The following is a 24,586-nucleotide window of genomic DNA, read 5'->3' as shown; positions in this document are numbered from 1 at the left end:
CAAGAGCAAAGAGAGAGAATACGGCAGACAGAGTGGGAGGGTCGTCACAGGAGGAGGTGCTCTTATTCTCAATGGACTTCAGTGTCCTAAAACTTTTTGGAGTTAGAGCTACAGGATGCAAATTTCTGTTTGAAAAAGCTAGTCTTTGCTTTCCTGACTGACTGCGTGTATTGGTTCCTGACTTCCGTGAACAGTTGCATATCGCGGGGACTATTCGATGCTAGTGCAGTCCGCCACAGGATGTTTTTGTGCTGGTCGAGGGCAGTCAGGTCTGGAGTGAACCAAGGGCTATATCTGTTCTTAGTTCTACATTTTTTGAAAGGGGCATGCTTATTTAAGATGGTGAGGAAATTAATTTTAAAGAACGACCTGGCATCCTCGACTGACGAGATGAGGTCAATATCCTTCCAGGATACCCGGGCCAGGTCGATTAGAAAGGCCTGCTCGCATAAGCGTTTTAGGGAGCATTTGACAGTGATGAGGGGTGGTCGTTTGACCACGGACCAGTAGCGGATGCAGGCAGTGATCGCTGAGATCCTGATTGAAAACAGCAGAGGTGTATTTGGAGGGCAAGTTGGTCAGAATGATATCTATGAGGGTGCCCATGTTTACGGATTTAGGGTTGTATCTGGTGGGTTCCTTCCTACCTGTTGGGGCTAGGGGGCAGTATTTGCACGGCCGGATAAAAAACGTACCCGAATTAATCTGGTTACTACTCCTGCCCAGAAACTAGAATATGCATATAATTAGTAGATTTGGATAGAAAACACTCTAAAGTTTCTAAAACTGTTTTAATGGTGTCTGTGAGTATAACAGAACTCATATGGCAGGCCAAAACCTGAGAAGATTCCATGCAGGAAGTGGCCTGTCTGACAATTTGTTGTCCTTCTAGGTTATCTCTGCTGTAACGTGACATTTTCTAAGGCTTCCATTGGCTCTCAGAAGGCGCCAGAAAGTGTAATGAGAGCTCTGCAGTCTCTGGGCTAAGTACAGCAGCTCTGTTTCTTACTGGCCTGCCTGGGGAGAGTGACACTGGAAATGCGCGTTCATGTGAATTCTCCATTTTGTTCTTTCAGTCTTTGAACGAATACAACGTCGCCCGGTTGGAATATTATCACTATTTTACGAGAAAAATCGCATAAAAATGTATTTTAAACAGCGTTTGACATGCTTCGAAGTACGGTAATGGAATATTTAGAATTTTTTTGTCACGAAATGCGCTCGCGCATCACCCTTCGGATAGTTACCTGAACGCATGAACAAAATGGAGCTATTTCAATATAACTATGGATTATTTCGAACCAAAACAACATTTGTTGTTGAAGTTGGCCGCAAGTCCTTCGAGTTCTCTCATGCCAATGACTGGAATGAAATGCAAAAATCACTGATTACAACAACTCTGGGTTGTTGTATGTGTCGAACTGCTTTGCTTTATCTTGGCCAGGTCACAGTTGTAAATGAGAACTTGTTCTCAAGTAGCCTACCTAGCTAAATAAAAGTGAAATAAAATAAAAATAAAACATTTGCTGGAGAAAGAGACAGAGATATCGGGGACGTAGGCCTTGTAAGGATCTGACGGCGAGTGGGTAATCTGCCTTTGCCATCAGTCCTATTAGCCAACGTAAAATCATTGGATAACAAAATAGACAAGCTACGATTATGAATATCCTACCAACGGGACAATAAAAACTGCAATATCTTATGTTGCACAGAGTCGTGGCTGAACGACGACATGAATAACATACAGCTGGCGGGGTTTACGCTGTATCGGCAAGATAGAACAGCAGCCTCTGGTAAGACAAGAGGTGGCGTTCTGTATATATATTTGTAAACAACAGCTGGTGCACGAAATCTAATATTAAGGAACTCTCAAGGTTTTGCTCGCTTGAGGTAGAGTGTCTCATCATAAGCTGTGGACAACACTATTTATCAAGAAAGTTTTCATCTATATTTTTTTGTAGCTGTCTATTTACCTCTACAGAGGAAAAAAAAAATTGACCACCTTTACTCCACACACAGAGATGCGTACAAAGCCCTCCCTTGCCCTCCATTTGGCAAATCTGACAATTCCATCCTCCTCATTCCTGCTTACAAGCAAAAACTAAAGCAGGAAGCACCAGTGACTTCGTCAATAAAGAAGTGGTCAGATGAAGCAGATGCTAAGCTACAGGACTATTTTGCTAGCACAGACTGGAATATTCTTCCAATGGCATAGATGAGTACACCACATCAGTCACTGGCTTCATCAATAAGTGCATCGATGACGTCATCCCCACAGTGACCGTACTTTCATACCCCAAACAGAAGCCATGGATTACAGGCAACATCTGCACTGAGCTAAAGGGTAGAGCTGCTGCTTTCAAGGAGCGGGACTTATAAGAAATCCCGCTATGCCCTCAGACGAACCATCAAACAGGCAAAGCATCAATACAGGACTAAGACTGAATCGTACTACACTGGCTCCGAGGCTCGTCGGATGTGGCAGGGCTTGGAAACTATTATAGACTACAAAGGGAAGCACAGCCGCGAGCTGCCAAGAGACACGAGCCTACCAGACGAGCTAAATAACTTCTATGCTCGCTTTGTGGCAAGCAACACTGAAGCATGCATGAGAGCATCAGCTGTTCCGGACGACTGTGTGATCACGCTCTCCGCAGCCGATGTCAGTAAGACCTTTAAACAGGTCAACATTCACAAGGCCGCGGGGCCAGACAGATTACCAGGATGTGTACTCTGAGCATGCGCTGACCAACTGGCAAGTGTCTTCACTGACAATTTCAACCTGTCCCTGACTGAGTCAGTAATACAAACATGTTTCAAGCAGACCACCATAGTCCCTGTGCCCAAGAACACTAAGGTAACCTGCCTAAATGACTACTGACATGTAGCACTCACATCTGTAGCCATGAAGTGCTTTCAAAGAATGGTCATGTCTCACATCAACACCATTATCCCAGAAACCCTAGACCCACTCCAATTTGCATACTGCCCCAACAGATCCACAGATGTTGCAATCTCTATTGCACTCTACACTGCCCTCTCTCACCTGGACAAAAGGAACACCTATGTGAGAATGCTGTTCATTGACTACAGCTCAGCGTTCAACACCATAGTATCTTCAAAGGTCATCACCAAGCTAAGGACCCTGGGACTAAACGCCTCTCTCCGCAACTGGATCCTGGACTTCCTGACAGGCCGACCCCAGGTAGTAAGGGTAGGTAACAACACATCTGCCGCTCTTATTCTCAACATGGGGGCCCCTCAGGGGTGCGTGCTTAGTCCCCTCCTGTACTCCCTGTTCACCCATGACTGCATGGCCAGGCACAACTCCATCATTAAATTTGCCGACGACACGACAGTGGTAGGCCTGATCACCGACAACAATGAGACAGCCTATAGGGAGGAGGTCAGAGACCTGGCCATGTGGTGCCAGGATAACAACCTCTCCTTCAACGTGATCAAGACAAAGGAGATGGTTGTGGACTACAGAAAAAGGAGGTGGTGTCCGCATCACCAACAAACTATCATGGTCCAAACACACCAAGACAGTCGTGAAGAGGGCACAACAAAGCCTATTCCCCTTCAGGAGACTGAAAGATTTGGCACGGGTCCTCAGATCCCCCAAAAGTTCTACAGCTGTACCATCGAGAGCATCCTGACTGGTTGCATTACTGCCTGTTATGGCAACTGTTTGGCCTCTGACCGCAAGGCACTACAGAGGGTAGTGCATACGGCCCAGTACATCACTGGGGCCAAGTTTCCTACCATCCAGGACCTCTATACCAGGCGGTGCCAGAGGAAGGCCCCAAAAATTGTCAAAAACTCCAGCCACCTTATTCATAGACTGTTCTCTCTGCTACCGCACGGCAAGCGATACTGGAGCACCAGGTCTAGGTCCAAAAGGCTTCTTAACAGCTTCTACCTCCAAGCCATAAGACTTCTGAACAGCTAATCAAATGGCTACCCAGACTATTTGCGTTGTCCCCCCACCCTCTCTTTTACACTGCTGCTACTCTCTGGTTATTAGCTATGCATAGTCACATTAACTCTACCTACATGTACACATTTCTTCAATTACCTCAACGAGCCTGTGCCCCGCACATTGACTTTGTACTGGTACCCCCTGTATATAGCCTCCACATTGACTCTGTACCGGTACCCCCTGTATATAGCCTCCACATTGACTCTGTACCGGTACCCCCTGTATATAGCCTCCACATTGACTCTGTACCGGTACCCCCTGTATATAGCCTCCACATTGACTCTGTACCGGTACCCCCTGTATATAGCCTCCACATTGACTCTGTACCGGTACCCCCTGTATATAGCCTCCACATTGACTCTGTACCGTAATACCCTGTATGAAGCCCTGCTATTGTTATTTTACTGCTGCTATTTGTTATTTTTATCTTTTCCTTATATATTTTTTACTTAATACTTATTGTTCTTAAAACTGCATTGTTGGTTAAGGGCTCGTAAGTAAGCATTTCACTGTAAGGTGTACACCTGTTGTTTTCGGTGCATGTGACAAATAACATTTGATTTAAATTTGCACTGTATGTGTGTTGTTACCTGTCGATGTGTGTTGTTACTTGACGATGTGTGTTGTTTGCTTGTCTGTGTGTTTTTGTAAGCCCTGCTCTCTGTTCCTCCCCCTCCAGCCAACGAGCCCCAACCGTGGCTGGTTTGTTCCCCCGTTCGGAGGCAATCCTTGGTGGGTGTATGTGGTGTCAGCGCTGCCTGCCCTGCTGGTCACCATCCTCCTCTTCATGGACCAGCAGATCACCGCTGTCATCGTCAACAGGAAGGAGCACATGCTGAAGGTAGGACATCCCAGGGTCTCAATAGTCTGAAGGTAGGACATCCCAGGGTCTCAATAGTCTGAAGGCAGGACAGGGCAGGATCTCAATAGTCTGAAGGCAGGACAGGGCAGGATCTCAATAGTCTGAAGGCAGGACAGGGCAGGATCTCAATAGTCTGAAGGCAGGACAGGGCAGGATCTCAGTAGTCTGAAGGCAGGACAGGGCAGGATCTCAATAGTCTGAAGGCAGGACAGGGCAGGATCTCAATAGTCTGAAGGCAGGACAGGGCAGGATCTCAATAGTCTGAAGGTTTTATAGGGCAGGATCTCAATAGTCTGAAGGTTTTATAGGGCAGGATCTCAATAGTCTGAAGGCAGGACAGGGCAGGATCTCAATAGTCTGAAGGTTTTATAGGGCAGGATCTCAATAGTCTGAAGGTTTTATAGGGCAGGATCTCAATAGTCTGAAGGCAGGACAGGGCAGGATCTCAATAGTCTGAAGGTTTTATAGGGCAGGATCTCAATAGTCTGAAGGTTTTATAGGGCAGGATCTCAATAGTCTGAAGGTAGGACAGGGCAGGATCTCAATAGTCTGAAGACAGGGCAGGATCTCAATAGTCTGAAGGCAGGACAGGGCAGGATCTCAATAGTCTGAAGGTAGGACAGGGCAGAATCTCTGTGTGTGTGTGTGTGTGTGTGTGTGTGTGTGTGTGTGTGTGTGTGTGTGTGTGTGTGTGTGTGTGTGTGTGTGTGTGTGTGTGTGTGTTTTAACGTCTGCTGTCCTCTAACAGAAAGGCGCAGGCTACCACCTGGACCTGTTCTGGGTTGCGGTTCTGATGATTGTGTGTTCCTTCATGGGGTTGCCATGGTACGTGGCGGCGACGGTCATCTCAATCGCTCACATAGACAGTCTGAAGATGGAGACCGAGACCTCCGCCCCTGGAGAAATGCCCAAGTTCTTGGGAGTGAGGTGAGCATGACAAGCGCTCCACCACATAGCATTTACAAAATCAAATCAAAATCTAATTTCATTTGTCACATGAGTCGTAAACAACAGGTGTAGACTAGTACTGTGTCGATGTGCAAGGGTACTAGGTAATTCAGGTAGATATGTACATATAGGTAGGTGTAAAGTGACTAGACAACAGGACAGATAATAAATGGTAACAGCAGTGTTAATTCAAATAGTTAGTGCATAAAGTGTCAATGCAGGTATTCCAGGTAGCTATTGGTTAACTATTTATCAGTCTTGGGGGTAGAAGCTGTTCAGGGTCCTGTTGGTTGCAGACTTAGTGCATCGGTACCGCTTGGTGTGCGGTAGCAGAAAGAGCAGTCTATGACTCAGGTGGCTCTAGTCTTTGAGAGTCTTTAGGGCCTTCCTCTGACACTGCCTAGTATAGAGGTCCTGGATGTAAGGAAGCTTGGCCCAGTGATCCTTCAGACTATCCTCTGTAGCGCCTTACGGTCGGATGCCGAGCAGTGGCCATACCAGGCGGTGATGCAACTGGTCAAGATGCTCTGAATGGTGCAGCTGTAGATGCCAAATCTTTTCATCCTCCTGAGGGGGAAGGGGCGTTGTCCTGTCCTCTTCATGACTGAGGGGGAGGGGCGTTGTCCTGCCCTCTTCATGACTGAGGGGGAGGGGCGTTGTCCTGCCCTCTTCATGACTGAGGGGGAGGGGCGTTGTCCTGCCCTCTTCATGACTGAGGGGGAGGGGTGTTGTCCTGCCCTCTTCATGACTGAGGGGGGAGGGGCGTTGTCCTGTCCTCTTCATGACTGAGGGGGAGGGGCGTTGTCCTGTCCTCTTCATGACTGAGGGGGGAGGGGCGTTGTCCTGTCCTCTTCATGACTTGGGGGAAGGGGCGTTGTCCTGCCCTCTTCATGACTGAGGGGGAGGGGCGTTGTCCTGTCCTCTTCATGACTGAGGGGGGAGGGGCGTTGTCCTGTCCTCTTCATGACTGAGGGGGAGGGGCGTTGTCCTGTCCTCTTCATGACTGAGGGGGGAGGGGCGTTGTCCTGCCCTCTTCATGACTTGGGGGAAGGGGCGTTGTCCTGCCCTCTTCATGACTGAGGGGGAGGGGCGTTGTCCTGCCCTCTTCATGACTGAGGGGGAGGGGCGTTGTCCTGCCCTCTTCATGACTGAGGGGGAGGGGCGTTGTCCTGCCCTCTTCATGACTGAGGGGGAGGGGCGTTGTCCTGTCCTCTTCATGACTTGGGGGAAGGGGCGTTGTCCTGCCCTCTTCATGACTGAGGGGGAGGGGCGTTGTCCTGCCCTCTTCATGACTGAGGGGGAAGGGGCGTTGTCGTGCCCTCTTCATGACTGAGGGGGAGGGGCGTTGTCCTGCCCTCTTCATGACTGAGGGGGAGGGGCGTTGTCCTGCCCTCTTCATGACTGAGGGGGAGGGGCGCTGTCCTGCCCTCTTCATGACTGAGGGGGAGGGGCGTTGTCCTGCCCTCTTCATGACTGAGGGGGAGGGGCGTTGTCCTGCCCTCTTCATGACTGAGGGGGAAGGGGCGTTGTCCTGCCCTCTTCATGACTGAGGGGGAAGGGGCGTTGTCCTGCCCTCTTCATGAAATCTCTATTGGTTACTGTGTGTGTGTGTGTGTGTGTGTGTGTGTGTGTGTGTGTGTGTGTGTGTGTGTGTGTGTGTGTGTGTGTGTGTGTGTGTAACCAAAGCTATGTGTATGTTTCCCTAGGGAGCAGAGAGTCACTGGTGTCTGTGTGTTCATTCTGACGGGGCTGTCTGTCTTTATGTCTCCCATCCTCAAGGTATGTACCTACTGTATACTGTAGACTGTACTGTAGACTACTATAGACTGTAGGCTGTACTGTAGACTGTACTCTATACTGTAGACTGTAGACTGTACTGTAGACTACTGTATATGTACCTACCTACTGTCTGCAACGTTCTATACTGTCTGTCTTTATGTCTCCCATCCTCAAGGTATGTACCTACTGTAGACTACTGTAGACAGTAGACTGTACTGTAGACTACTGTATATGTACCTACCTACTGGACGCTGTAGACTGTAGGCTGTACTGTAGACTACAGTAGACTGTAGGCAGTACTGTAGACTACAGTAGACTGTAGGCTGTACTGTAGACTACTGTAGACTGTAGGCTGTACTGTAGATTACTGTAGAATGTACTGTAGGCTGCTGTAGGCTGTACTATAGACCATAGACTGTAGACTGTACTATAGACCATAGAGTGTAGACTGGTAAGCTGGTGGCTGTAGACAATAGGCAGTACTGTAGACTACTACCGACTGTGGACTGTACTATAGACCATAGAGTGTAGACTGGTAAGCTGGTGGCTGTAGACAATAGGCAGTACTGTAGACTACTACCGACTGTGGACTGTACTATAGACCATAGAGTGTAGACTGGTAAGCTGGTGGCTGTAGACAATAGGCAGTACTGTAGACTACTACCGACTGTGGACTGTACAATAGACCATAGAGTGTAGACTGGTAAGCTGGTGGCTGTAGACAATAGGCAGTACTGTAGACTACTACCGACTGTGGACTGTACTATAGACCATAGAGTGTAGACTGGTAAGCTGGTGGCTGTAGACAATAGGCAGTACTGTAGACTACTACCGACTGTGGACTGTACTATAGACCATAGAGTGTAGACTGGTAAGCTGGTGGCTGTAGACAATAGGCAGTACTGTAGACTACTACCGACTGTGGACTGTACTATAGACCATAGAGTGTAGACTGGTAAGCTGGTGGCTGTAGACAATAGGCAGTACTGTAGACTACTACCGACTGTGGACTGTACTATAGACCATAGAGTGTAGACTGGTAAGCTGGTGGCTGTAGACAATAGGCAGTACTGTAGACTACTACCGACTGTGGACTGTACTATAGACCATAGAGTGTAGACTGGTAAGCTGGTGGCTGTAGACAATAGGCAGTACTGTAGACTACTACCGACTGTGGACTGTACTATAGACCATAGAGTGTAGACTGGTAAGCTGGTGGCTGTAGACAATAGGCAGTACTGTAGACTACTACCGACTGTGGACTGTACTATAGACCATAGAGTGTAGACTGGTAAGCTGGTGGCTGTAGACAATAGGCAGTACTGTAGACTACTACCGACTGTGGACTGTAAAACAATAATAAAAACTCTTGTTTGTCTTCAAGTTCATCCCCATGCCAGTGCTGTATGGAGTGTTCCTCTACATGGGCGTGGCCTCTCTTAACGGAGTGCAGGTATTGGCTGATCAGGACCTGAGGGAACCAATGCCTGCATGTCACATTTACAGTTAGATTAGTTACATGTAGCAGAGGCTCTTATCCAGAATGATTTACAGTATGGACTAAACTGAAAATAGGTAATAGGAGCTTTCTGACTAGGCCTTTGGGTGTCTTTCTCTCTCTCTCTCTCTCTCTCTCTCTCTCTCTCTCTCTCTCTCTCTCTCTCTCTCTCTCTCTCTCTCCCCTCTGTCTCCCCCTCTCTCTCCCCTACCTCCATCTCTCTCTCGCTCTCTATCTTCCCCACCTCCCCCTCCATCTCTCTCTCTCTCTCTCTTTCCCTTCCACCTCCAACTCCATATCGCTTTCTCTCCATCTCTCTCCCTCCATCTTTCTCTCTCTCTTTCTCCCCCCACCTCCCCCTCCCTATCTCTCTCCCCCACCTCCCCCTCCATATCTCTCTCCCACCTCACTTCCCCCTCCATATCTCTTTTCTTCTCTCTCTCTTCCCCCCTATCTCTTTCTCTCTCCACCGCCTCCCACCTCATCTCTCTCTCCTTCTCTCTCTCTTCCCCACCTCCCCACCTCCCCCTTCATCTTTCTCTCTCCACCGCCTCCCACCTCATCTCTCTCTCCTTCTCTCTCTCTTCCCCACCTCCCCCTCCATATCTCTCTCTCCACCGCCTCCCACATCATCTCTCTCTCCTTCTCTCTCTCTTCCCCACCTCCCCCTCCATCTCTCTCTCTCCACCGCCTCCCACCTCATCTCTCTCTCTTTCTCTCTTTCTTCCCCACCTCCCCCTTCATCTCTCTCTCTCCACCCCTCCCCTCCATCTCTCTCATCTCTCTCTCTCTCTCTCTCTCTCTCTCTCTCTCTCTCTCTCTCTCTCCTCTCCACCCCTCCCCTCTCCTTCTCTCTCTCTTCCCCACCTCCCCCTCCATATCTCTTTCTCTCCCCCTCTTACTCTCCCGGTCCTTCTCTCTCTCTCTCATCCCACCTCCCCCTCCATCTCTCTCTCCCCCCACCTCCCCCTTCATCTCTCTCTCTCCACCCCTCCATCTCTCTCTCATCTCTCTCTCCCCCACCTCCCCCTCCATCTCTCTCTCTCCCCCTCCATCTCTCTTCCTCCCCCTACCCTTCCCTCCATCTCTCTCTCTCTCTCTAGTTCATGGACCGTCTCCAGCTGCTCCTGATGCCAGCTAAGCACCAACCTGACCTTGTGTACCTGCGCCATGTTCCTCTGAGGAAGGTCCACCTGTTTACCTTCATCCAGATCCTGTGTCTGGCGCTGCTCTGGGTCCTGAAGTCCACCGTGGCTGCGATTATCTTCCCTGTCATGGTGAGTCTCCCCTGTTCGTAATGACCAGCCAGCTTCAGATCCTGCCTAGTTCTGTTTATGTGCGTGCGTGTGTGTTAACAACGCCTCCTGTGGTGTTAGATCCTGGCCCTGGTGGCGGTGAGGAAGACGATGGACTACATGTTCTCTCAACACGAGCTGAGCTTCCTGGATGACGTCATCCCCGAGAAGGACAAGAAGAAGAAGGAGGACGCTAAGCAGAAGAAGAAGATGAGGAGCATTGACAGTGACATAGAGGATGTGAGCATTTAAAAAACATGTCCAACGTTCTAGATCAGCAGTTAGATTCTACCAATGTTCTAAATCAGTGAAAGGTTCTACCAACATTATAGATAAGTGTTACATTCTACCTACATTTAAGTTCAGCGTTAGATTCTATCATTGTTGTAAATCAGGGTTAGGTCCTATCATTGTTCTGAATTAGGGTTAGGTTCTATCATTGTTCTAGATCAGGGTTAGGTTCTATCATTGTTGTAGATCAGGGTGAGGTTCTCTCATTGTTGGATATCAGGGTTAGGTTCTATCATTGTTGTAGATTAGGGTTATGTTCTATCATTGTTGTAGATCAGGGTTAGGTTCTATCATTGATCAAAATCAGGGTTAGGTTCTATCATTGATCAAAATCAGGGTTAGGTTCTATCATTGTTCTAAATCAGCTTCAGATTCTATCAGTGTTCTAAATCAGTGTTTGGTTCTATCGTTGTTCTAGATCAGTGTCATGTTGTATTATTGTTGTAGATCAGGGTAAGGTTATTTCACTGTTCTAAATCAGGGGTAGGTTCTATAATTGTTCTAAATTATGGTTAGATTTTATTGTTGTTCCATATCAGGGTTAGATTCCATCATTGTTCTAGATCAGTGTTATGGTTTATCATTGTTCTAAATCAGGGTTAGGTTTAATCATTGTTCTAAATAAGGATTAGGTTCTATAATTGCTCTTAATCAGGGTTAGTTTCTATCATTGTTCTAAATCAGGGTTAGGTTCTATAGTTGTTCTAAATCAGGGTTAGATTCCATCATTGTTGTAGATCAGCTTTAGATGATATCATTGTTGTAGATCAGGGGTAGGTTCTATTATGTTTGATATCAGGGTTAGGTTCTATCATTGTTGGAGATCAGCTTTAGATGACAATTTTTGTAGATCAGGGTTAGGTTATATCGTTGTTCTAAATCAGGGTTAGGTTCTATCATTGTTGCAGATCAGCTTTAGATTCTATCATTGTTCTAAATCAGGGTTAGACTCAGTCATTGTTCTAGATCAGGGTTAGGTTCTATCACTGTTCGAAATCAGGATTAGGTTCTATCGTTGTTCAAGATTATGGTTAGATTCTATCATTGTTGTAGATCAGGGTTAGGTTCTATCATTGTTGCAGATCAGCTTTAGATTCTATCCTTGTTCTAGATCAGGGTTAGATTCTATAATGTTTCTAAATCATGATTAGGTTCTATCCTTGTTCTAGATCAGGGTTAGGTTCTATCATTGTTGCAGATCAGCTTTAGATTCTATCCTTGTTCTAACTCAGGGTTAGATTCCATCATTGTTGTTGATCAGCTTTAGATGCCTTAATTGTTCTAGATCAGGGGTAGGTTCTATTGTTCTAGCTCAGCTTTAGATAATATCATTTTTCTAAATCAGGATTTGGTTCTATCATTGTTCTAAATTAGGGTTAGGTTATATCATTGTTCTAAATCAGGGTTAGGTTCTATCATTGTTGCAGATCAGCTTTAGATTCTATCATTGTTCTAACTCAGGATTAGACTCAGTCATTGTTCTAGATTAGGGTTAGGTTCTATCATTGTTCTAAATCAGCTTCAGATTCTATCATTGTTCTAAATCAGGATTAGGTTCTATCGTTGTTCAAGATCATGGTTAGATTCTATCATTGTTAGAGATCAGGGTTATGTTGTATCATTGTTCTAAATAAGGGTTAGGTTCTATCATTGTTCTAAATCAGCTTCAGATTCTATCATTGTTCTTAATCAGGATTAGATTCTATAATTTTTCTAAATCAGGATTAGGTTCTATCATTATTCTAGATTAGGGTTAGGTTCTATCATTGTTCTACATCAGCTTTAGATGCTATCATTGTTCTAAATCAACGTTTGGTTCTATCATTGTTCTAGATCAGGGTTAGGTTCTATTATTGTCGTAGATCAGGGTTAGATTCCATCATTGTTCTAGATCAGCTTTAGATGCCTTAATTGTTTTAAATCAGGGTTATGTTGTATCATTGTTCTAAATCAGCTTTAGATGCTATCGTTGTTCTAAATCAACGTTCGGTTCTATCATTGTTCTATATCTGGGTTAGGTTATATCATTGTTCTAGATCAGGGTTAGGTTCTATTATTATTGTTGTTCAGGTTAGGCTCTATCATTGTTCTAGATCAGCTTTAGATTGTATCGTTGTTTTAGTCAGGGTTCAAATGAAATTAAATCAAATTGTATTTGTCACATGCGTCGAATACAACATGTGGAGACCTTATAGTGAAATGCTTACTTACGAGCCCTTAACCGAAAATGTAGTTTTATGAGAAATAACTATATACATTTTTTTTTACAAATAATTAAAGAGCATTAGTAAAGCTATGTTATATCATAAATATAGATCAACATTTAATTCTACTACCGTTCTAGATCAGCATTAGAATCTACTAACATTCTAGATCAGCATTAGAATCTACTAACATTCTAGATCAGCATTAGAATCTACTAACATTGTAGATCAGCATTAGAATCTACTAACATTGTAGATCAGCATTAGAATCTACTAACATTCTAGATCAGCATTAGATTCTACTAACATTCTAGATCAGCATTAGATTCTACTAACATTCTAGATCAGCATTAGAATCTACTAACATTCTAGATCAGCATTAGAATCTACTAACATTCTAGATCAGCATTTGATTCTACTAACATTCTAGATCAGCATTTGATTCTACCAATGTTCCAGATCAGCATGAAAGGGATTGTTCACCCAAATTACAAAATGACATCGTTGCCCTGTAAGCAGTGTATGGACAAGGTCTGACAGCAATCTATGATTTAGTTTAGTTTCCACATGCTAACGTTTTAGCATTGGCACGAATCCCATTCATGTCATGGGACCGATATTAGCATTTTTCGCACATGTCCAAATCATCTGACATGATTGTGCAGGTCAACAAAGTCACTTATAGATGATTCGAACATGATGAGCACATTATTTGTATATATGTCCCATGACTTGAATGGGATTCATGTCACAAATGCTAAAATGTGAGCATGTGGAAACAGTGCCAGGGAAAATGAACAAAAGCATGGATTGCTGTCATACCTTGTCTATAGACTGCTTACATGGTGAGGAAACAAATATGTCATTTCCTCATTTGGGTGAACTATCCCTTTAAGTTCTAGCAATGTTCCACACTGAACAAAAATATAAGCGCAACATGTAAAGTGTTGGTCCCATGTTTCATGAGCTGAAATAAAAGATCCCAGAAATTTTACATACGCACAAATGTGTTTACATCCCTGTTAGTGAGCATTTCTCCTTTGCCAAGATAATCCATCCACCTGGCAGGTGTGGCAAATCAAGAATCGGATTAAACAGCATGATCATTACACAGGTGCATCTTGTGCTGGGGACAATAAAAGGCCACTCTAAAATGTGAAGTTTTGTCACAAAACACAATGCCACAAGTTTTTTGAGTGAGCATGCAACTGGCATGCTGACTGCAGGAATGTCCACCAGAGCTGTTGAAGAATTGTATGTTCATTTCTCTACGATAAGCCGCCTCCAACATTGTTTTAGAAAATTTGGCAGTATGGCCAAACGGTCTCACAACTGCAGACAGCGTGTATGGCGTCGTGTGGGCGAGTGGTTTGCTGATGTCAAAGTTGTGAACAGAGGGCCCCATGGTGGAGGTGGGGTTATAGTATGGGCCCCATGGTGGAGGTAGGGTTATGGTATGGGCCCCATGGTGGAGGTGGGGTTATAGTATGGGCCCCATGGTGGAGGTGGGGTTATGGTATGGGCCCCATGGTGGAGGTGAGGTTATGGTATGGGCCCCATGGTGGAGGTGGGGTTATGGTATGGGCCCCATGGTGGCAGTGGGGTTATGGTATGGGCCCCATGGTGGAGGTGGGGTTATGGTATGGGCAGACATAAGCTACGGACAACGAACACAACTGCATTTTATCAATGGCTATTTGAATGCACAGAGATACTGTGACGAGATCCTGAGGCCCATTGTTGTGCCATTCATCTGCCACCATCACTTCATGTTTCAGCATGATAATGCACAGCCCCATTTTGCAAGGATCTGTACACAATTCCTGGAAGCTGAACATGTCACAGTTTTTCCGTGGCCTGCATAAACACCCATTGAGCATGTTTGGAATGCTCTGTATGGACTTGTATGACAGCGTGTTCCAGTTTCCACCAATATCCAGCAACTTCGCACAGCCATTGAAGGAGGAGTGGGACAACATTCCACAGGCCACAAGCAACAGCCTGATCAACTCTATGTGAAGGAGATGTGTCGCGCTGCGTGAGGCAAAAGGTGGTCACACCAGACACTGACTGGTTTTCTGATCCACGGCCCTAACTTTCTTACAAGGTATCTGTGGCCAACAGTCAATCGTGAAATCCATAGATTAGGACCTAATGAATTCATCTCAATTGACTGATTTTCTTAAATTAACTGTAACTCAGTAAAATCTTTGAAATTGTTGCATGTCGTGTCTATATTTTTGTTCAGTATAGATCAACGGTAGATTCTACCAACATTCTAGATCAGTGTTAGGTTCCACCACTGCTCTAGATGGTAAGCGTTCTCCTGGGTCTAATCCTTTTCTCTTATGTTTTACTGTGTTCTGCTGTTCAGCTGAGTTAGACTGTAGCATCACAGGACCAGAGAAACACAGTTAGACTCTTAGCATCACAGGACCAGAGAAACACAGTCAGACTGTAGCATCACAGGACCAGAGAAACACAGTTAGACTGTAGCATCACAGGACCAGAGAAACACAGTTAGACTCTTAGCATCACAGGACCAGAGAAACACAGTTAGACTCTTAGCATCACAGGACCAGAGAAACACAGTCAGACTGTAGCATCACAGGACCAGAGAAACACAGTTAGACTCTTAGCATCACAGGACCAGAGAAACACAGTTAGACTCTTAGCATCACAGCACCAGAGAAACACAGTCAGACTCTTAGCATCACAGGACCAGAGAAACACAGTTAGACTCTTAGCATCACAGGACCAGAGAAACACAGTTAGACTCTTAGCATCACAGGACCAGAGAAACACAGTCAGACTCTTAGCATCACAGCACCAGAGAAACACAGTTAGACTCTTAGCATCACAGCACCAGAGAAACACAGTCAGACTCTTAGCATCACAGGACCAGAGAAACACAGTTAGACTCTTAGCATCACAGGACCAGAGAAACACAGTCAGACTCTTAGCATCACAGGACCAGAGAAACACAGTCAGACTCTTAGCATCACAGGACCAGAGAAACACAGTCAGACTCTTAGCATCACAGGACCAGAGAAACACAGTCAGACTCTTAGCATCACAGGACCAGAGAAACACAGTCAGACTCTTAGCATCACAGGACCAGAGAAACACAGTCAGACTCTTAGCATCACAGGACCAGAGAAACACAGTCAGACTCTTAGCATCACAGGACCAGAGAAATGCAGCAGCCAAGCAGAACTGTCACTTTGAATTCAGTCAGATTGAAATGGGAAACACATATCTGCTGATTGTTCACAATACACCCGTGCAGGAAATGGACGTGCTGGTCTTTAAATGTCCTCTTCTGAATGCTATTTCTCTAGAGCCAGACTACCTCTAAAATGAGAATGTTGCTACGGTTTGTCCCCTACAGTCAGAGTATCTGTTGCTTTGTCCCCTACAGTCAGAGTATCTGTTGCTTTGTCCCCTACAGTCAGAGTATCTGTTGCTTTGTCCCCTACAGTCAGAGTATCTGTTGCTATGTCCCCTACAGTCAAGAGTATCTGTTGCTAGGTACAATCACACTCTGTTGCTTTGTCCCCTACAGTCAGAGTATCTGTTGCTTTGTCCCCTACAGTCAGAGTATCTGTTGCTATGTCCCCTACAGTCAGAGTATCTGTTGCTATGTCCCCTACAGTCAGAGTATCTGTTGCTTTGTCCCCTACAGTCAGAGTATCTGTTGCTATGTCCCCTACAGTCAGAGTATCTGTTGCTAGGTACAATCACACTCTGTTGCTATGTCCCCTACAGTCAGAGTATCTGTTGCTATGTCCCCTACAGTCAGAGTATCTGTTGCTATGTCCCCTACAGTCAGAGTATCTGTTGCTATGTCCCCTACAGTCAGAGTATCTGTTGCTATGTCCCCTACAGTCAGAGTATCTGTTGCTATGTCCCCTACAGTCAGAGTATCTGTTGCTAGGTACAATCACACTCTGTTGCTATGTCCCCTACAGTCAGAGTATCTGTTGCTATGTCCCCTACAGTCAGAGTATCTGTTGCTTTGTCCCCTACAGTCAGAGTATCTGTTGCTATGTCCCCTACAGTCAGAGTATCTGTTGCTTTGTCCCCTGCAGTCAGAGTATCTGTTGCTTTGTCCCCTACAGTCAGAGTATCTGTTGCTATGCCCCCTACAGTCAGAGTATCTGTTGCTATGTCCCCTACAGTGGGTGTATCTGTTGCTATGTCCCCTACAGTCAGAGTATCTGTTGCTTTGTCCCCTACAGTCAGAGTATCTGTTGCTAGGTACAATCACACTCTGTTGCTATGTCCCCTACAGTCAGAGTATCTGTTGCTATGTCCCCTACAGTCAGAGTATCTGTTGCTATGTCCCCTACAGTCAGAGTATCTGTTGCTATGTCCCCTACAGTCAGAGTATCTGTTGCTTTGTCCCCTACAGTCAGAGTATCTGTTGCTATGTCCCCTACAGTCAGAGTATCTGTTGCTATGTCCCCTACAGTCAGAGTATCTGTTGCTAGGTTCAATCACACTCTGTTGCTTTGTCCCCTACAGTCAGAGTATCTGTTGCTCTGTCCCCTACAGTCAGAGTATCTGTTGCTATGTCCCCTACAGTCAGAGTATCTGTTGCTATGTCCCCTACAGTCAGAGTATCTGTTGCTATGTCCCCTACAGTCAGAGTATCTGTTGCTAGGTACAATCACACTCTGTTGCTATGTCCCCTACAGTCAGAGTATCTGTTGCTATGTCCCCTACAGTCAGAGTATCTGTTGCTATGTCCCCTACAGTCAGAGTATCTGTTGCTATGTCCCCTACAGTCAGAGTATCTGTTGCTATGTCCCCTACAGTCAGAGTATCTGTTGCTATGTCCCCTACAGTCAGAGTATCTGTTGCTAGGTACAATCACACTCTGTTGCTATGTCCCCTACAGTCAGAGTATCTGTTGCTATGTCCCCTACAGTCAGAGTATCTGTTGCTTTGTCCCCTACAGTCAGAGTATCTGTTGCTATGTCCCCTACAGTCAGAGTATCTGTTGCTTTGTCCCCTGCAGTCAGAGTATCTGTTGCTTTGTCCCCTACAGTCAGAGTATCTGTTGCTATGCCCCCTACAGTCAGAGTATCTGTTGCTATGTCCCCTACAGTGGGTGTATCTGTTGCTATGTCCCCTACAGTCAGAGTATCTGTTGCTTTGTCCCCTACAGTCAGAGTATCTGTTGCTAGGTACAATCACACTCTGTTGCTATGTCCCCTACAGTCAGAGTATCTGTTGCTATGTCCCCTACAGTCAGAGTATCTGTTGCTATGTCCCCTACAGTCAGAGTATCTGTTGCTATGTCCCCTACAGTCAGAGTATCTGTTGCTTTGTCCCCTACAGTCAGAGTATCTGTTGCTATGTCCCCTACAGTCAGAGTATCTGTTGCTATGTCCCCTACAGTCAGAGTATCTGTTGCTAGGTTCAATCACACTCTGTTGCTTTGTCCCCTACAGTCAGAGTATCTGTTGCTCTGTCCCCTACAGTCAGAGTATCTGTTGCTTTGTCCCCTGCAGTCAGAGTATCTGTTGCTAGGTACAATCACACTCTGTTGCTATGTCCCCTACAGTGGGTGTATCTGTTGCTATGTCCCCTACAGTCAGAGTATCTGTTGCTTTGTCCCCTACAGTCAGAGTATCTGTTGCTAGGTACAATCACACTCTGTTGCTATGTCCCCTACAGTCAGAGTATCTGTTGCTATGTCCCCTACAGTCAGAGTATCTGTTGCTATGTCCCCTACAGTCAGAGTATCTGTTGCTATGTCCCCTACAGTCAGAGTATCTGTTGCTATGTCCCCTACAGTCAGAGTATCTGTTGCTATGTCCCCTACAGTCAGAGTATCTGTTGCTTTGTCCCCTACAGTCAGAGTATCTGTTGCTATGTCCCCTACAGTCAGAGTATCTGTTGCTATGTCCCCTACAGTCAGAGTATCTGTTGCTAGGTTCAATCACACTCTGTTGCTTTGTCCCCTACAGTCAGAGTATCTGTTGCTCTGTCCCCTACAGTCAGAGTATCTGTTGCTTTGTCCCCTGCAGTCAGAGTATCTGTTGCTAGGTACAATCACACTCTGTTGCTATGTCCCCTACAGTGGGAGTATTTATTACTATGTCCCCAACGATCAGAGTGTTGCTATCTCCCCTACAGTCAGACTCTGTTGCTCTGTCCCCTACAGTCAGAGTATCTGTTGCTTTGTCCCCTACAGTCAGACTCTGTTGCTAGGTCTCTACAGTCAGATGATATGTTCTTATATACCCAACAGTCAGAGTTTCTGTTGCTATGCCTCCTACAGTCTGATTATCTGTTACTATGGCCCATACAGTCAGATCATCTGTTGCTATGTACAGTCAGAGTATATGTTGCTATGTACAGTCAGACTATGTTGCTATGTCCCCTACAGTCAGAGTATCTGTTGCTATGTCCCCTACAGTCAGAGTATCTGTTGCTATGTCCCCTACAGTCAGAGTATCTGTTGCTATGTCCCCTACAGTCAGAGTATCTGTTGCTATGTCCCCTACAGTCAGAGTATCTGTTGCTATGTCCCCTACAGTCAGAGTATCTGTTGCTTTGTCCCCTACAGTCAGAGTATCTGTTGCTATGTCCCCTACAGTCAGAGTATCTGTTGCTATGTCCCCTACAGTCAGAGTATCTGTTGCTAGGTTCAATCACACTCTGTTGCTTTGTCCCCTACAGTCAGAGTATCTGTTGCTCTGTCCCCTACAGTCAGAGTATCTGTTGCTTTGTCCCCTGCAGTCAGAGTATCTGTTGCTAGGTACAATCACACTCTGTTGCTATGTCCCCTACAGTGGGAGTATTTATTACTATGTCCCCAACGATCAGAGTGTTGCTATCTCCCCTACAGTCAGACTCTGTTGCTCTGTCCCCTACAGTCAGAGTATCTGTTGCTTTGTCCCCTACAGTCAGACTCTGTTGCTAGGTCTCTACAGTCAGATGATATGTTCTTATATACCCAACAGTCAGAGTTTCTGTTGCTATGCCTCCTACAGTCTGATTATCTGTTACTATGGCCCATACAGTCAGATCATCTGTTGCTATGTACAGTCAGAGTATATGTTGCTATGTACAGTCAGACTATGTTGCTCTGTCCCCTACAGTCTGACTTCCCCTACAATGAGAATGTCCCCAGCATTAAGATCCCCATGGACATGATGGAGCAGGAACCTTTCTTAGGTGATAAAGCATCCGACAGTGAGTAGAGCTGTCCTGTCTGACCGACGGCTGGAAGAACCTCTCTCTCTCTCTCTCTCTCTCTCTCTCTCTCTCTCTCTCTCTCTCTCTCTCTCTCTCTCTCTCTCTCTCTCTCTCTCTCTCTCTCTCTCTCTCTCTCTCTCTCTCTCTCAATTCAATTTAAGGGGCTTTATTGGCATGGGAAACTTATGTTTACATTGCCAAAGCAAGTGAAATAGATAATAAAAAAATGTACAGTAAACATTACACAAAAGTTCCAAAAGAATAAAGACATTTCAAATGTCATTATGTCTATATACAGTGTTGTAATGATGTGCAGATAGTTAAAGGAAAATCTATAAACATAAATATGGGTTGTATTTACAGTGGTGTTTGTTCTTCACTGGTTGCCCTTTTCTTGTGGCAACAGGTCACAAATCTTGCTGCTGTGATGGAACACTGTGGTATTTCACCCAGTAGATATGGGAGTTTATCAAAAATAGATGTTTTCTCATTCTTTGTGGGTCTTTCTAATCTGAGGGAAATATGTGTCTCTAATATGGTCATACATTTGGCAGGAGGTTAGGAAGTGCAGCTCAGTTTCCACCTCATTTTGTGGGCAGTGTTGCACATAGCCTGTCTTCTCTTGAGAGACAGGTCTGACTACGGCGACCTTTCTCAATAGCAAGGCTATGCTCTCTGAGTCTGTACATAGTCAAAGCTTTCCTTAATTTTTGGTCAGTCATAGTGGTCAGGTATTCTGCCACTGTGTCCTCTCTGTTTAGGGACAAATAGCATTCTAGTTTGCTCTGTTTTTTTGTTGTTAATTCTTTCCAATGTGTCAAGTAATTATCTTTTTGTTTTCTCATGATTTGGTTGGGTCTAATTGTGTTGCTGTCCTGGGGCTCTGTGGGGAGTGTTTGTGAACAGAGCCCCAGGACCAGCTTGCTTAGGGGACTCTTCTCCAGGTTCATCTCTCTGTAAGTGATGGCTTTGTTATGGAAGGTTTGGGAAATGCTTCCTTTTAGGTGGTTGTAGAATTTAATGGCTCGTTTCTGGATTTTGATAATTAGTGAGTATCGGCCTAATTCTGCTCTTCATGCATTATTTTACCCCCGAGGATATTTTTGCAGAATGCCTTCATTTGGCGTTTGTCCCATTTTGTGAATTCTTGGTTGGTGAGCGGACCCCAGACCTCACAACCATATAAGGCAATGGGTTCTATAACTGATTCAAGTATTTTTAGCCAGATCCTAATTGGTATGTCGAATTATATGTTCCTTGTGATGGCATAGAAGGCCCTTCTTGCCTTGTCCCCCTTCTTGATTGGGGACAGAAGCACCAGATCATCAGCAAACAGTAGACATTTTACTTTGGATTCTAGTAAGGTGAGGCCAGGTGCTACAGACTGTTCTAGTGCCCTTGCCAATTCATTGATTTATACAGTATGTTGAAGAGGGTGGGGCTCAAGCTGCACACTGTGAGGCACGCAATAGATATTTTTCTTTATTTTTACTATTTTCTACATTGTAGAATAATAGTGAAGACGTCACAACTATAAAATAACACCTGTCTCCCGCATGCCCCGTATTCTGTAGTACAGACATGGCCTGCTCTCCCTTATGTATGGAATTAGGCACTTTCTCATGTTTACTACAGTATGTATTGTAGACTGCACAGTAGACTAATAAACAAATAAACACATTTCGTTAATAAAATAATGATAAAAAAATACTCTTTCAAAATGCAGATGTTGATTTAGTTATGGATCAATAACGAATTACTATGGAATAAATATCACTGATTTACAGAAATATTGGAACAAATTTGTCTAATGAAGGCAAAACATTCAGAATCCTCCAATCCTGTAGCCTACTCCCAACCATCACGTTGTACAGCGCCATATTTTCCATTCCATCCTAATGGAAACCCTGAGGGTTTCGTTTTTCATTTTTCTCTGAATAGAAACACCATAATATTAATCAAATTAATTAAGCCAAATGTCTTAAAATCAATCCCATATACTATGTTATTACAAAAAAGGTTTAAAATTCTCTGGTAATGCCAATATGGAATACTATCAAATGCTTCTCAAAGATGCCCTCCGGTGGTCAAACTAGTAATAACTTGCAGTAACAGAAAAAAATGGCTGACAATTATATGACATGCCACAATGCTGCGGCAGCACGCAAGGTGTGCCGCAGTATGACACAACTTTTAAAGGAGGAACCACTGTAGATATGTGGTAGTAGAGTAGTGGCCTAAGGGCACACACAATGTGTGAAATCTGTTGTGAAATGTAATGTTTTTATTTATTTATAACTGCCTTAATTTTGTTGGACCCCAGGAAGAGTAGCTGCTGCCCTGGCAGGAACTAATGGGGACCCATAATAAACCCCAGGAAGAGTAGCTGCTGCCCTGGCAGGAACTAATGGGGACCCATAATAAATACAAATATATTACCCGCTAATGTTCAGTCCCTGGACAATAAAGTACACGAGCTGAGGGTCATGGCTCTCTCCGGATATACTGTTCCAGGGGTTCTCTGTCCATCCCGTGGACAGGAAGAAAGAACTCTCCGGGAAAAAGAAAGGTGGAGGTGTGTGTTTCATGATTAACTACTCATGGTGTGATTGGGGTTACGTACAGGACCTCAAGTCCTTTTGTTCTCCCAATCTGGAATACCTCACCATCAAAATGGAGACAGCAGAGAATTATCTTTGGTCATCACGGCCGTATATATTCCCGCTCAAGCCGACACCGCGACGGATCTCAAGGAACTGCACTAGACTTCGTGCAAAATGGAAACCGCATATCCTGAGGTCGCATTTATTTTAGCTGGGGACTTCAGTAAAGGAAATCTGAGGAAAACGCTACCGAAGTTTTACCAATACATATCCTGTGCTACTCGCTCATCAAGATCTCTTGACGATTGCTACTCCCTCTTCCGGAATGGCTACAAGGCCCTCCACCACCCTCCCTTCGGCAAATCAGATCACACCTCCATTCTGCTCCTCCCCTCCTATAGTCAGAAACTTCCTCTAAGAATAGTATTGACGTATACACTGACTCAGTGACTGGTTTCATCAGGAAGTGCATAGAGGATGTTATTCCCACTGTGATGATTAGAACTTATCCAAACCAAACACCGCAGCTAACCACGGCAAGGTGACTGGGAACTTGGACGAGTACAAACAGTACCGTTATGCCCTCCGTAAACAGGCAAAATGACAAAGTGACGTCGAAATTCAATTGCTCAGAGACTAGACGTATGTGGCAGGGACTCCAGAAAATCACAGATTATAAAGGGGAAACCAGCCATGTCGTGGACACGATGCCTTGCTCATGGACAAGCTAAACACCTTGTTCGTGGAAAACACAATCCCAACAGATCCACGGAGGATGCAATCGCCATTGCACTGCACACTGCCCTATTCCACATGGACAAGTGAACTATCTATGTAAGAGTATTGTTCATCAACTACAGCTCAGCCTTCAACACCATGGTGTCCTCCAAGCTCATCACTAAGCTCAGGGCCCTGGGTCTGAACACTACCCTGTGCAACGGGGTCCTGGACTTCCTGATGGGCCTACCCCACTACTGACCCTCAACATGGGGGCCCCACAAGGGTGCATGCTCAGCCGCCCTCCTGTACTCCCTGTTCACCCATGAATACGTGGCCATACATGTCTCCAACTGAATCAACAATGACAAGACAGCCTACAGGAAGGAGGTAAGGGCCCTGGTGGAGTGGTTCCAGGAAAATAACCTCTCCCCAAAGGAGCAGATCGTGGACTTCAGGAGACAGCAGAGAGCACACCCCCAACCACATCGACTGGGCCTAGGAAAGGGTGAAAAGTTTGATGTTCCTCAGCATGCACATCACTGACAACCTGAAATGGTCCATCCACACAGACAGTTTGGTGAAGAAGGTATAACGGCGCTTCTTTAACCTAAAGAAATGTGCCTTGGCCCCGAAGACTCTCACGAACTTCTACAAATCCACCATTGAGAGCATCCTGTCGGGCTGTATCACCGCCTGGTAAGGAAATTGCACCTCTCTCAACCACAGGGCTCCCAGAGGGTGGTGCAGTCAGCCCAACACATCACCGGGGGCACACTGCTTTCCCTCCAGGACATCTACACCACCCGATGTCACAGGAAGGCCAAGAAGATCATCAAGGACCTCAGTCACCCCGAGCCACGGCCTGTTCACCCCTCTACCATCTAGAAGATCATCAAGGACCTCAGCCACCCCGAGCCACTGCCTGTTCACCCTGCTACCATCTAGAAGATCATCAAGGACCTCAGCCAACCCGAGCCACGGCCTGTTCACCCTGCTACCATCTAGAAGATCATCAAGCACCTCAGCCACCCCGAGCCACTGCCTGTTCACCCCGCTACCATCTAGAAGATCATCAAGGACCTCAGCCACCTGAGCCACTGCCTGTTCACCCCTCTACCATCTAGAAGATCATCAAGGACCTCAGTCACCCGATCCACTGCCTGTTCTCCCCTCTACCATCTAGAAGAAGGAG

At 45.6% G+C, this 24,586-nt stretch overlaps 1 protein-coding gene across 5 annotated transcripts in view; it reads left to right on the top strand.

The window, feature by feature from the left end:
* The window catches only part of slc4a4a (solute carrier family 4 member 4a), a 220,119-nt gene that overhangs the window by 183,149 nt on the left and 12,384 nt on the right, over window positions 1-24,586 (top strand). For 2 of the 5 annotated variants that reach the window (XM_045706589.2, XM_045706592.2), the window contains 7 exons: window positions 4,662-4,823; window positions 5,593-5,771; window positions 7,499-7,571; window positions 8,956-9,024; window positions 10,173-10,346; window positions 10,446-10,604; window positions 19,975-20,068. In XM_045706589.2, the coding sequence (XP_045562545.1) occupies window positions 4,662-4,823; window positions 5,593-5,771; window positions 7,499-7,571; window positions 8,956-9,024; window positions 10,173-10,346; window positions 10,446-10,604; window positions 19,975-20,068 (910 nt within the window). The remainder of the gene's footprint in view (window positions 1-4,661; window positions 4,824-5,592; window positions 5,772-7,498; window positions 7,572-8,955; window positions 9,025-10,172; window positions 10,347-10,445; window positions 10,605-19,974; window positions 20,069-24,586) is intronic. The other 3 variants (XM_045706591.2, XM_045706588.2, XM_045706590.2) reach the window with 2 other exon arrangements.

The sequence above is a fragment of the Salmo salar genome, chromosome 24, assembly GCF_965601325.2.
Source record: "Salmo salar chromosome 24, fSalSal1, whole genome shotgun sequence".
NCBI classification, from domain to species: Eukaryota; Metazoa; Chordata; class Actinopteri; order Salmoniformes; family Salmonidae; genus Salmo; species Salmo salar.
The sequence above is the reverse complement of the archived record's forward strand: the minus strand, read 5'-3'. Positions and strand labels throughout refer to the sequence as shown.